The sequence below is a fragment of the Girardinichthys multiradiatus genome, chromosome 3 (genome assembly GCF_021462225.1).
Source record: "Girardinichthys multiradiatus isolate DD_20200921_A chromosome 3, DD_fGirMul_XY1, whole genome shotgun sequence".
Lineage (NCBI taxonomy): Eukaryota > Metazoa > Chordata > Actinopteri > Cyprinodontiformes > Goodeidae > Girardinichthys > Girardinichthys multiradiatus.
The window spans coordinates 42,773,121-42,787,469 of NC_061796.1; the positions used below are offsets into that span (position 1 = coordinate 42,773,121).

Genomic DNA, 14,349 nt, shown 5'->3' on the forward strand with positions numbered 1-14,349 from the left:
ATGTCTTCCTCCGGGGTCGGAGTGCCAAAGATATAAACTTTTATCAATAAACTTCTTTAATCGCCATCTTTGTGTTTCTTATTGTGAGTCTTTTCAGGCTGAATTGTTAAATTAAATATTTAGATGTCATTTTTTAGATAAATTCATTTAAAAATAAATATAACTATTTCAATTCAGTTTTATTTATATAGCACCAATTCACAACACATGTCGTCTCAAGGGACTTCACAAAGGGGTTGGAACAGTGCGGAGTTGTTGGGGAGGTTATACTAAACTACTGAGTGTTAGAGTTTGGCCATTTTAGAATAGGCTACGTGTAGGGGTAGTAAGTAAAATAATTAACTGATACAGTTAACTGTTAACTGTTACAGTCTATGTAGAGCCCCCTGGTGGCCATTGTTCTAGTAAAAACCACAAGGATTGAGGTACCTCTCTCTGTCAGACTGATTGTAACCATTGGAAACGAGAAGGCGTCGCACAGGTAGCAGCTATATTTATAATAATTCAAACTGTCAGCTTGACCCATCAAATTCACTGGGCAGGATTAGGGCGGCTCGTCAACAGACCCTCACGTCTGATTGGCTGCTTCTCATGACAAGTTAAGACAGCTGCTGTCGCCAAAGTTACACCCAAATTTCATTATTATGTTTGATCTAAATGTGCTCCAAATACAAAGTGGAAAATCAGTAGGATTTATTTATTATTGTGCTGTAGCCAAACTGGTTAGAATGTATTGAATGGATTAGATGTTATGTATGCAAACTCTGTAGCAGCACGTTTACTGATGGTTACACATTAATACATATGTGAGACAGATGTAATGAGATAAAAACTGAGTAAATAGGAACACAACGTTTTTTCTTTAAAATGTAATGTTGTTTTATAAGTACTTAGGTGAGACATGTTTTTATTTTGAGGTCAGTGCCTTTCTAGTTAATTCTTCAGTCTGGCCACTGGGAAATTCGAACTTTTGAATTAAAATGCTGCAATTTACATAACATAATGTTGGATGAGTTCACAAAATACAATAGTTATTCCAATTGCCAAAAACAGACTCAGACAGTACTGAACAATGCTATTGTAAGTTTTTGAGATAAATTTTATTTCATTTGTGTTTCATTCAGGGATGCAAAATCTTTCAAAAAAAATAACAGCTTTGATCTCCATGTTTTGTCGAGTCCCCACTTTGAGAATCTTTGATAATGCATACATTTGTCATTGGGCCTAATTCAACATCTGCAGATCCCCTAACCCAGGGTTATTGCTATAAAAATATTTGACCTATTTCTGTAAAGATCCTTATTTGATATTATATTTTAAACCTAGTTTACTTTTGTTTGTTTTTTTGTCTTTAGACAGACCAGATGCAGGGCTGGATTTAGTTTTTTAATCAAGTATTAATCACATTTGCAAATAGAAAGACAACATTTGGGTGGTGTAATACCAACCCTTCTAACACTAAACATAAGACTCTTTAAATGAAACTCTTTAAATGAAGTGTTTAGTTATGAAGCCTTGCATAAAATTGTCGAAACAGAGATGTATCTAGTTAGAGTGACCTTCAGTAGTCATTGTGCATGAAGAGTGAAATGCAAATTGTATGTTTCTTCAACCATCTAATGCAGATGGGCTGTTTAAAGAGGCACTTAAATCAGTGAGCGTTTGGGTTGCGCTGCGGGATGCTTCTTCACACGGGTATTGATTGTGTATGCAGTAAGCCGAGCTCCAAGATGTCACTGCCATGATTTCAAATGCTTCCCTCTCTGCATTGCTATGGAGACAGAGCTCTGCACTGCATTGTAACAGTATGATGATGGGTAGCTCACGGGGCAGTGGCTGCTCTGTCGTATAATGTCGTTGCTCTTGATTTCCCATCCTCTACCCTGCTTTTTTATATTCTGTCTTTGTCTTCCAGGCTATCTTTTTTCTGTAAACTCTGTATTAAATGTTCTTTCCTCTGTGTCATCCCCGTTTTTTGCCATAGTCAATTCTCTTTTTTTGGGTCACTCCAATCTCTCCTCTCCTCCATTTCAACCTTTTACTGATTCGCCAAGTGTGCCCTCTTCTTTATTACCTGACACTCACCCTCTCCTCTCTCGTGCATCTTTTGTGTTTCTTGCCTGTCTCAGATGGGAGTCTGTACTCTGCTATGTCGTCAGTGGGAGGTCATGCTGGCTCAATCCGGCGTACATTTGGCTCCCAGAGACTCCTGAAGACGGAGAACGTTTGGCTCCTGAGTGAGTAGGAGGAGGGCAGTCAGGCAGAAGCTATACAGGTTTAGATAAATGCATATGGAGATGGTGGGTGGTACTGTCTGTATACCATCCACTATTATTCCCATAGGGATAAAAACATGGGTGTATTCACAGCTGCTGTCAAACTGTCTTTCCACTCAGATCAACAGTTTGTCCTCCTGTTGATTCTCACATGGTTCTTTTTTTAAGATTATAGATTAACTGCGCAACATAATTTGTAGTAATACTTCTAGATATTCTTGTTGAGTTCTCTTTAAGGTTTAATGCATTTGATAATATCTCTGTGAATATATTAAAATATCACCTCCAGGTCCTCAGTTTGCTGGAGCATCCATAATCCCCTCCTCGGAAAAGGTCAAGGAGGAGATTTATTTCTTCTTCACCGAGTTCAACAAGACAGCCCGAGTGGATGAGGAGCCATACAGAGCCCGCATAGGCCGAATCTGTACGGTAAAGATAAAATCAGATATTCACAGACATTGTATGAAAATACACATAACCCTTTTTTCTCATTACCTGACAAAACATCTGACTAGACATTTTCTGTTTTAGATCAGCTTGGATAACCAAAGTAATTTTTGTTTGCTAATTGCCAGAATGATTAGTAAATACATTTTTAGTGAGATGACCGTGAAATAAAAAGGTTGTGTTTTACACCTGTTTATGCTTTTAAAGGAAATAAACTTGGATTTGTCAGCATCCTTGGCCTCAGATCCTTTCAGGAAGGTGCCCTCTTGCCATTTTAGCCCTGTTCACAGAGTAATTTGGTCAGACTCTCGCTGGGACACACCAAAAGATCTCCAGAAGCCACGTGTGTCCCTGAGTAGTTCATGCTTGTGGTCACTGTGTGACTGAGAATCTAAACCTTCACTCTCGCCTAACATCCTGGGTGCTTTAAGAAAGATAAAAGTAAATTTACCGAATGTCTGCCCCTCTTTCCTGTCTGCCTACTGTCAAAAAAATAAAAGGCCACTAGTGGTGAAAAAAAAAAAAAAAGTGATAAAATTCCCCAACAGCTATCATTTTTTTTAAGAATGATTTTTTTTTTCTTCAACAATGATTTTTGTTTTTACACCAGAACACATTTAATCGATTTCTTACAATTGGATCATTTATTTGAGTTGACCTATAAACCATACATTCCTGTGACCGAGTTTTATCCAAGTCGACCATTAATTATTGTGAATGTCTTTCGATGGCTTTTTCCAGCAAACCAGTTCTTGTGCCACATTCATACTAATGCTTGCTTGGGACTAGGGCTGAAACAATTAATCAAATTAATCGTGATTAATCCATTATTGAATTAATTTAGTAATTCAATAATCAACTGTAGTGTACGGACTCTAAAACATGCTATTTGCTGAAAGAACAGCCCACTTAGAGGAGAACTTAGGCCAAAACTTTCCAAACAAAGATGAAAAACCTTCTTCTACTCCTTAAGTAGCATAGTTTTAGCTTCACCTGGTTCAGATTGTCAAAAAAAATCTCCTATTTAGCATCTTTTGGCATCCGATTATTAATCGATTAATCAAAAAAATTGTTGACAGATTAATCGATTAGCAAAATAATTGTTAGTTGCTGCCTTACTTGGGACCAGTTGGCTGAGAGTGTCGACTCTGGCAAGAACTTGTTCATGAGCTTTTAGTACGGCTAAAGGAAGGCTCCAGTTTCATCAGGAACTGGAGACAGAGCCATGGAGACCAACAAGCAATGAAAATGATGTGAACTAACTAACTGACATAGGAAAATAATGCTTTAGCATAGCTTAATACACATTAGACACTGTGGCATTAACAGTTTGACCAACACATACGCCAGGTTGCCACAGATTTTTTTTTACTTGTGGAAAACATGAAGTTTCGGTTGAAATGATAGAAACCTTAAAACTTTGAATTCCACTACAGTTTTACTCCAAATATCCAATTCTTTAAGATGTCTAAAATGGTCTGAAAAGAAAAGTCAAAACTCTTTTAGTTTTTTTTTTGTGTTAGTATAATTGTTTCAGAAGTTAAATTGCAACAAAAAAAATTATTTTTAATATTTTGTTTTAGAAATCTAATATTTTTAACTCAAAAGAGAATCATGTTATTTGACACATTCTTTCATAGTAGCAACAACGGCGTGGTTGCAGTGTCAGAAGAACATCATGTATGTATTAGTGTTTGTAAATCCTGACAGCGAGTGACCTTATGACATAACATTCGCATCAGCTTCCACAATACCTTGATTGAATGCTTGCTGTAGATAATATCAGAATCAGAATCAGCTTTATTGCCAAGTTTGTACATTCAACAAATGTGGAATTTGACTCTGGTACACTTTGCTCTCTGGGTTTCTTTTTTTTTTTTTTTGCGTTATAAGATATATTCTGCATGTATCTTTATGTCCTTAAATACATATATACAATATACACATATACAAGGTGGAATTGTGACTTCAGTATGAGGTTGTTTGGTACTCTATTAAATGTTTATCAGAGAAACAGCCTGGGGGAAGAAACTGTCTCTGTAGCGGCTGGTTTTAGTGAACAGTGCTCTGTAGCGGCGGCCTGAAGGTAAAATTCTAAACAGTTTATGTGCAGGGTCTTTGGGGTCTGCAGAGATTTTTGCAGCTCTTTTTCTGACCCTAGACTTGTATAAGTCCTAGATGGAGGGAAGGTCAGCCCTGATTATTCTCTCTGCAGTCCTAATTATTCGTTGCAGTCTGGACCTGTCCTGTTTTGTGGATGAGCCAAACCACACTGAGATGGATGAAGACAGGACAGATTGAATGATGGCAGTGTAGAAGATGACCAGCAGCTCCTGTGGAAGGTTGTACTTCTTGTGTGAAGACCATATCAGGTCCTCAGAGATGGTGGTTCCTAAGAACCTGAAGTGGTCCACAGCTGACACGGTGTTGTTGAGGATGGTGAGGGGGATGTATGGGATGGTGTTCTCCAAAAGTCCACCACCATTTCCAAAGTCTTGAGTTGGTTGAGTACCAGGTAGTTCTGGCAACACCAGTGTACCAGCCGATATGTAGATAAACCCAAAGCCTGCAGTTTGATCCAGGAATATATAATCTGAATCATCAACCACACCTTGTATAATTTTACTTGTACTGCTTTATCTAAAGCCTTTGTGTGCACATGAAGACTTAAAGACATGTTCGTGGAAGTTGAAATCTGAAATAAGATCTTCTGCATCCTCAGTGTCTCAATCTGGTGCCTTTTTGGGGTATAAACTGAGCTTTTCAAAGCCAATCAGTAAATTGTAAATGTAATCAACCCTTTTGTTGGCATATTTATTCTTCAGAACAGGTCACAGTAAATGCCAGAGGTGTGAACATAAATCATTTAGGCACCACAACATCCAAAACAATTTGTCAGTGATCAAATTATACAGGCTGGAACAAAGTCGTGTATAGTAAAATACAACATGTTACCTTAAGTGATGCAAACCTAGAAATATGTATCAATAAAACAACAAACAGAAAGATAAATTTATCAAAGATAAAATAAAAAAAATAAAAACAAAAGTGACAAGGTAAAATTCAATTCAGTTTGAGTTAAAGGGGAAACATTTTCAGGAAGGAGGTGTGGTGGAGGACCACAAAATACAGACAGGCAAGAAGCAGCGTGCCTTGGTGAGTTAAAAATGATTTAATTCTCAAAAAGGAAACATACAGGTAGGTAGTTGCAGAAGTAGGCATGGATAAACTGTCATAAAGGGTGGTTGAACGGAGCAGGAGTGCAGAAAGATGCTTGGAAGCAGCATGGTAAGTTTAACAATCACTCTTCTTTAATAGCAAAGATAGCAGAACTTCAAAAACATAGACAGCCATATTGAACTGGAAACAGCAGGGAAGTTAAGAGGAGGACAGAGCGAAGAACAATGAAACCTGTAAGTCTTTAAATAGGTAATCAGACGAAACATTAAACAGGTGTGGAACCAGGTTGCAGGGGAACTGAGGGAAGGTGACTGATTACACTAACGAGCCTGAGCTGCTAAAGGGGAAATTAATAAGGGGAACAGAGCAAAAGGAAACTAGACTAAATAACAAAAACCTGATCTAAAGGGAAACAAAAACAAACACATAAACACAAGAATCTAGAAAGTAATAACTAACAGAAGTAAACAGCAAGTCTAAAGGACCAGAAAGACACCTAACAAGGGAAAAGGTAAACAAAACACAACCCCAAATGGCAAAGCATGACATAAACTGAGGCAGAACAAGCTTGGCATAAACAGAATAACTGAAAAACTAATGTTTCCGTGAGCAATGAACAGAAAAGCAGTGTATATATGGAGCATGGTGCAGGTGGACCGAATGAAGCTGATTATTGTCTCAGAGAGCCAGGGAAACAAAACATGTCTGAAACAAAATACAGGTCCTTCTCAAAATATTAGCATATTGTGATAAAGTTCATTATTTTCCATAATGTCATGATGAAAATTTAACATTCATATATTTTAGATTCATTGCACACTAACTGAAATATTTCAGGTCTTTTATTGTCTTAATACGGATGATTTTGGTATACAGCTCATGAAAACCCAAAATTCCTGTCTCACAAAATTAGCATATTTCATCCGACCAATAAAAGAAAAGTGTTTTTAATACAAAAAACGTCAACCTTCAAATAATCATGTACAGTTATGCACTCAATACTTGGTCGGGAATCCTTTGGCAGAAATGACTGCTTCACTGCGGCGTGGCATGGAGGCAATCAGCCTGTGGTACTGCTGAGGTATTATGGAGGCCCAGGATGCTACGATAGCGGCCTTTAGCTCATCCAGAGTGTTGGGTCTTGAGTCTCTCAACGTTCTCTTCACAATATCCCACAGATTCTCTATGGGGTTCAGGTCAGGAGAGTTGGCAGGCCAATTGAGCACAGTGATACCATGGTCAGTAAACCATTTACCAGTGGTTTTGGCACTGTGAGCAGGTGCCAGGTCGTGCTGAAAATGAAATCTTCATCTCCATAAAGCTTTTCAGCAGATGGAAGCATGAAGTGCTCCAAAATCTCCTGATAGCTAGCTGCATTGACCCTGCCCTTGATAAAACACAGTGGACCAACACCAGCAGCTGACACGGCACCCCAGACCATCACTGACTGTGGGTACTTGACACTGGACTTCTGGCATTTTGGCATTTCCTTCTCCCCAGTCTTCCTCCAGACTCTGGCACCTTGATTTCCGAATGACATGCAGAATTTGCTTTCATCCGAAAAAAGTACTTTGGACCACTGAGCAACAGTCCAGTGCTGCTTCTCTGTAGCCCAGGTCAGGCGCTTCTGCTGCTGTTTCTGGTTCAAAAGTGGCTTGACCTGGGGAATGCGGCACCTGTAGCCCATTTCCTGCACACGCCTGTGCACGGTGGCTCTGGATGTTTCTACTCCAGACTCAGTCCACTGCTTCCGCAGGTCCCCCAAGGTCTGGAATCGGCCCTTCTCCACAATCTTCCTCAGGGTCCGGTCACCTCTTCTCGTTGTGCAGCGTTTTCTGCCACACTTTTTCCTTCCCACAGACTTCCCACTGAGGTGCCTTGATACAGCACTCTGGGAACAGCCTATTCGTTCAGAAATTTCTTTCTGTGTCTTACCCTCTTGCTTGAGGGTGTCAATAGTGGCCTTCTGGACAGCAGTCAGGTCGGCAGTCTTACCCATGATTGGGGTTTTGAGTGATGAACCAGGCTGGGAGTTTTAAAGGCCTCAGGAATCTTTTGCGGGTGTTTAGAGTTAACTCGTTGATTCAGATGATTAGGTTCATAGCTCGTTTAGAGACCCTTTTAATGATATGCTAATTTTGTGAGATAGGAATTTTGGGTTTTCATGAGCTGTATGCCAAAATCATCCATATTAAGACAATAAAAGACCGGAAATATTTCAGTTAGTGTGCAATGAATCTAAAATATATGAATGTTAAATTTTCATCATGACATTATGGATAATAATGAACTTTATCACAATATGCTAATATTTTGAGAAGGACCTGTAGAAATTCAAGAACATAATCAAACCTAAGAAACATAACTCTAACAGAACATAATTCATAAAGTATTATGAACAGAAAACAACGACAAGAAAACAAACCTAAACTACATCACCACCTCTAAAACAATAAACAGAAGCAAGATCCAAAACACAACAACCTGGAAAACGTAATCATAAGAGAAAAACCCAAAACCAAAAACCCCCAAATCAGGCCAAAAATAGACCTGACAGTGTTACTTTGTGGTGCTAAATCTAATAAAAAAAAATAATGGCAGTAATGACAGATGGCTTTTCAAGAGTTGTCCTTAAACTGTCCAAGTAGTTCTGTCTCCATCTGTTATTCCACAGAATAGAACCAGTCACTGCAAATCACATTTCTTGTGTCTGATTAAATGTCCATGAGCATCTTGTTAGTAGGTCCTTAAAAGTTCACTTAAATAAACAATAATATGGGATCAGCTTGTAGAAATAATTGTTTTAAAATAAGATCCATAGATTAACAAAAGACATTACAGCAGCTTTTGGAAGATGTTAACTCTATTTCTGTGCTACTTTACTTGTTTTAATAAATAAATTGTCAAAAAACATTACTGATGGGTTAGACACTTGATGAAGCATTGAAACACCAGGTGTGTGGAACATCAGATTTAAATCTCTTTTATTTCAATCTGTTTTAAAATTGCTCTGATGACTGAATCACTGTGAAGGGTGAAAGTGTGGCTGCTTCGAGGATGCTTCTTTTAATCGGACTTTGCAATCAGTGACATCAAATCATGTTTTTCTAATTAGCTCTCTAAGGCAAAACACCTGCAGCTCTGTGTGATTCAGGACTCATCCTCTGAATTAGACTCAAAATCAAGAACTTTAAATATAATGAGGAAATGCTGAAGAAGTATATTTTCATGTTTACTGATGGATAACAAATCTCAACTATTTATGAAATGTCCCAATTTGTAAGTGATTTTCATGTCTGCATTTCTTGGCATTGTTTTTGGGGAGGAACATAAATCAGGCCCTGCGTTTTTGTTCTGTAGCGTCTATACAAAACTAAAAATATATTTAGGGTTCACCAGTTTTCTTTAAACTGCAAAAACAGTGATATGACTGTCATCAGTCAGGAAGTGAAACATGACTGGTTTTCTCTTCTTTTACAAAGTCACTGATAAAAAATCAGTTCAGTGAAGAGATGGAAAAGGATGTGAAGATTGCACATCACAGTAGGAACTATGATTGTTATTTCAGGAGCTGCTTATTGGAATAAAAAGTATAACAACATATTTGATTATTGAGCTCCAAGTGAATTTACCACATCCCATTCTTTGTTAGTAAGTTGATAACAAACACATTGGGCTTAATATCCAAAGCTTTGAAAAAACAAATAGCAAAATAATTTCTTTCAGAGAGCATAGAAAAGGAAATGAGCTTCTGCTGCTGTGTGTTAGGAGACAGAACTGTGTCACAGCAATAAACACAAAGCCATCACAAACACAATCTGTCTGGAGACCTCGCTGACCCTTTATTAATAAGAGCCCATCTGTGTTTTTTCCAGGTTGATGAAGGGGGCATCAAAGCTCTGCTACCAGAATCTTGGACCACCTTTATGAAGGCCCGGGTGATGTGCGGTGCAGGAAACACTCAGCAGCAGTACAACAACATGAAACAGGCAGTGGTCCTGACAGCTCAGGACAAGAGGGCCGGGGTCATGTACGGCCTCTTTTCTAATGCATGGTAAGTGCAAATGCATCAACCTCTTAATTCTTCCCAGCAGTATGATTGGCTTAATGATAAAGCTAAACTTAGGATTTTGCAATATTAGTACTTGCAAAATGTTAAACTATTTAGCCAACTTCATTATTACTCAACCTTTACAGTTAGATTGAACTGAAAGATTTGTTATTTGATTTTAAACATGTTTGTATTGGATTGGACTCTAATTTAATTGAATTAAAATGAATTAGAATGCGATGGAAATAATACAATTTGAACTGGTTTTAACTTTTCACCTTTTTACCAAGTGTCCTGAAATAAGCTTGATTCTGAATTTATGCTGTATAAATAAAATAATTTGAACTGTCTTGAGCTCAGTAGTCAATTGACATAACAGTGGTGGTCAGAGAGATAAAATGTTTTTTTTAATGGAGCAAATATATGACAGTGCATTGCAAAAGTATCATTTTTTTATTTATTCAGATTTTGTAAAATTACAACCACAAAGTTTAAAGTATTTTATTGAGATTTTATGTAATAAACCAACACAAAGTTAGCATATAACTGTGGAGTTCAATGAAATTGATACATGGTTTTCAAGATTTTTTTGAATATAAAATTCTAAAAAGTGTGGACCCCATTTTTATACAGCCCCATTTACACTAATACTTTTAAATGAAATCCAGCACATTGAACTCCCTTCCAAGTCACCTAACTAATTTCCACATGTGATATTTAACCTCATTTAAAAACATTCATTTCTGTGAAGACCTTAAGTATGTCTGGAAAACATTAGTAAACAAACAGCATCATAGAGTTTAAAGCAAGATTTTAGCAACTGAATCAGTTAGTCCCACAAACCCAACAGAGTAATGATATTTCTTTTACAATATGTTGATGATTATTGCTTACAGCTAATTAAAAACCCAAAATGCAAGTTTGTCAGAAAATAATTGGAATAAAAAATTTGAAATGACAGAAATGTTATTTTATGGCTATGTTATAGTCAACACAATCATATAAAAGACTGCTGCAAAGATAGTAAGCTTTAAAGGGTCATTGCTAAAGAAGCTGGCTGTTAACAGTCTACTGTATCCAAGCATACTAATGGAAAGTTGAGTGAAAAGAAATGCGTGGAGGAAAAAGGTGTGCAAGCAACAAGCATAACTGCAGCATTGCGAAGATTGTGAAGCAAAATTTAAGTAATATGCATTTAAGCTTGTTGTTGAGATGGATATAATGAATCGTATGTGTTGCTAGATAGACTAATCATTTTCTTGAGTCTATGTATGGTGTGAACCTAAAGCAGAAATACATTAACACTTTTTATTCAGTTATTTATTTATCAGAAGTCATATTGTTACTGCAACATTCACAAATGGGTTGGTGCTTCGAGAGCCACCACACACAGATACATCCAAGACATGCGCTCCAACTATCGCTTTTCTTGCATTAAGCCACTTCTGAACCAGAGACCATGTCATATCTAGGGTAAGGAGAACATGATTGCACTGTTTCTCAGTGGTCCAAAGTCCTCTTTTCATTTGGAAGTAAATGTTGCATCTCATTTGAAAATCAAGGTTCCAGAGTCTGGAGGAGGAGTGGAGAGACATCAAATATAAAATACTTGAGGTCCAGTTTGATGTTTCTACAGCCAGTGAGGATTTGGGGAGGCATATTTTGTGCTGGTGTTGGTCCACTGTGTTTAATTAAATCCAAAGTCAATGCAGCCTACTACCAGGAAATCTTAGAGCACGTTATCCTTCCCTCTGCCGACAAGCCTTATGGAGATGCCAGTTTCATTTGCCAGCAGGACATGGCATCTTCCCTTACAGGCAAAAGCATCAATACTTGCTTTCATAGTCATGGCCAGAAAATTGGTCTGACAATGATTTCTTTTATTTTCAGAGTTACAAAGGGTTCTGGTTCTGTGCATTTGAGCATTTGTGGAGTGTTGTTAAGAGCAAGACGAGAGATATAAGATCCAACAATGCAGACAAGCCAAATTAAAGCAACCTGGGCTTCCTTAACATCTTAGCAGAGCCACAGGGTGATTGCCTCCATTGCCATGGAGCATTGATCCAACCATTTATGCTACAGAAGCACAGGTTCAGGTTTCATTAACTGTAAGCAACGGCCATCAAAATCGACAGAAACAAACATTTGATCTTTAAGCTGTATATGTAATCAATCTGTAATGTTTCACTTTTTATGCTGACATAAATGCAAATTTCTATGATGTTTTATTTATTGAGACACGCCTTTTTAAAGGACAAGAGTACAAAAGTTGTTTTCAATTCAAATTAAATTCAGAAATACTTTATTCATCCCAAAGGGAAATTAAATGTTGTTGTAGCTTATATTATACAGGTTTCCTCAAAGAGCCATTGTAGATGCTGATGGCTGTGGGCAGGAAGGATCTCCTGTACCGGTCTGTCTTACAGCACATCTGAAGAAGCCTCTGACTGAAGACACTATGTTGTTGTACAACAGTGTCATTAAAGAGGATGCTCAGTGTTCTTCATAATGTTCTTCATTTTTTGAAGAATCCTTCTTTGTACAATGATCTCCAGAGGCTACAGTGGAGTTCCCAAAACAGAGCCAGCCTTCTTTATTAGCTTGTTGAGCTTGTCCCTGGCTTGTCCCTGGCTCTGATGCTGCTACCCCAGCAGATGATGGCAGAAGAGTATTGAGGGGAAATGTTGAAAAAAAAAAATTGGTTTGGTGTTATGCCACTTTTTTCTTCCGTTTCTTTTTATTTACTTAATGGAAAATACAAACACATTAGCATAAACCAGATGCAGTGTTTGTAAGCTTCATAGCAGACTTGATAATTTTCAACACATTCATAGGGTGCTTTTCTCATTTAATCAGAGAGGGGAACTAAATACAAAAACAAAAAGAATGGAAAAAGAAAAATAGTAAATTAGTGTTAAACGGTCATTCATAACATTTTTCCATGTGAACATTTTAGGGGAAGAACAGTGGTATGTGCTTATTCCATCGAAGATATTGATCGAGCCTTCTCCACTTCTAAGCTGAAAGGCTACAGCAGCTCATTCAGTGGCAATCGCCCAGGGATGGTAAGAAATTTTGTCTTTCTTTTCTTTCTTTGTCACAGTGCAGAGACAAAATCTGTAAAAGGGTGAGTCAGTCTGTAATTTAGTGACTAAAGTGCTATTTTTGAAAGTTAATAAGAGAGAAGCAATTTGGAGCTCTTTGTCCAAGGATGTTTTCATTTTTGTACAGTCCAAGCTGATGTAAATCAATTGTTCCCCTTTTCTCTTCAGTGTGTACGTAAAAGTCCCTCAACAGCAGACACTCAGAACAACATCAAAAACCTTGGCGTGATCAGATACCACCCAGAAATTGAGGATGTAATTCGTCCGGTTGGTGTGAATCCACTCGACCTCCCCACAGATGATCAAATCACTCACGCGGTCGCAGATATTGTCCTGGCAGTCAATGATGAGCATTACACTGTCCTGTACCTCGGAACAGGTACGTGTGCACATTTGTGCTTTAAAAGGGTAATAGACGCTACAACTGTAACATTTTGTTCAAATATGAGTTCAAAGTTGTTGGAAAGATCCATATTTGGGCCATAATAATTCTAAATGTGACTCTTGCCTTGACATTGTCATACATTTTCTCCCAACAAAATTCAGAACTCTCAGAACTGATTGATTGATGACTAAACTAATTGCCACAGCAGGTCATTGTTAAGTCTCTAAAAATGACATTTTTAATGACATTTTTAATGACATTTAATGAGACCCTATTTTGTACATTTCCACAAACGTTTAAAATTCGTACTGAAATTAGAATTGACATAAATGTTGCATGTGTGGAAATTTTCTTGACAGTTTATTTTGCCATACCTCAGGTCAAGGAATTGACAGTACAGAGAGTCAAACACATATGTGTAAAAGTGTTTTATCAGTGGTTTTAGTGTTAAGCAGTGTTGTTTTCAAACAGAGCTCCAATCTCATTCTTAGCTGGTGTCCCAATGATGCTGAGGTCAGCCAAACCTGTCCGGTAGCAAAGAAGTTTGCTTACTGGATAAAATTACATAGGAGATGTACAGACAACTATGAGCTCAAGGAAGTTTAAAAGCCATGCAGAAATGTATAAATTGGTAATTGTATTTCTGTCAAGATGTCCATTCATCACGTAAAAAGATGTCTGGTTTTTCACTGAGATTTAAATAGACCATCTTTTTTGGCATTATCTGCATCTGCTTCTTCTCTCTTAGGTAAAAGAAAATTGCATTTTCAGTATCTGATCAACTGTACATCAACACAATTGAGCCTGTAGATGGTTCTCTAGGGCCCAATCAGCTCCAATAGCTACAAGCAAAAAGTAATTTATTTATCATACATAGATATTAAAATAAACAGTGAAATTAAATAA

The 14,349-nt window shown here is 37.6% G+C and overlaps 1 protein-coding gene across 2 annotated transcripts in view; it reads left to right on the forward strand.

Moving 5' to 3' along the window:
• si:ch211-113g11.6 (uncharacterized protein LOC559008 homolog) overlaps positions 1-14,349 on the forward strand; it is a 66,836-nt gene that overhangs the window by 34,183 nt on the left and 18,304 nt on the right. For both annotated transcript variants that reach the window (XM_047362097.1, XM_047362095.1), the window contains 5 exons: positions 2,130-2,237; positions 2,566-2,705; positions 9,779-9,957; positions 12,911-13,019; positions 13,227-13,437. In XM_047362097.1, the coding sequence (XP_047218053.1) occupies positions 2,130-2,237; positions 2,566-2,705; positions 9,779-9,957; positions 12,911-13,019; positions 13,227-13,437 (747 nt within the window). The remainder of the gene's footprint in view (positions 1-2,129; positions 2,238-2,565; positions 2,706-9,778; positions 9,958-12,910; positions 13,020-13,226; positions 13,438-14,349) is intronic.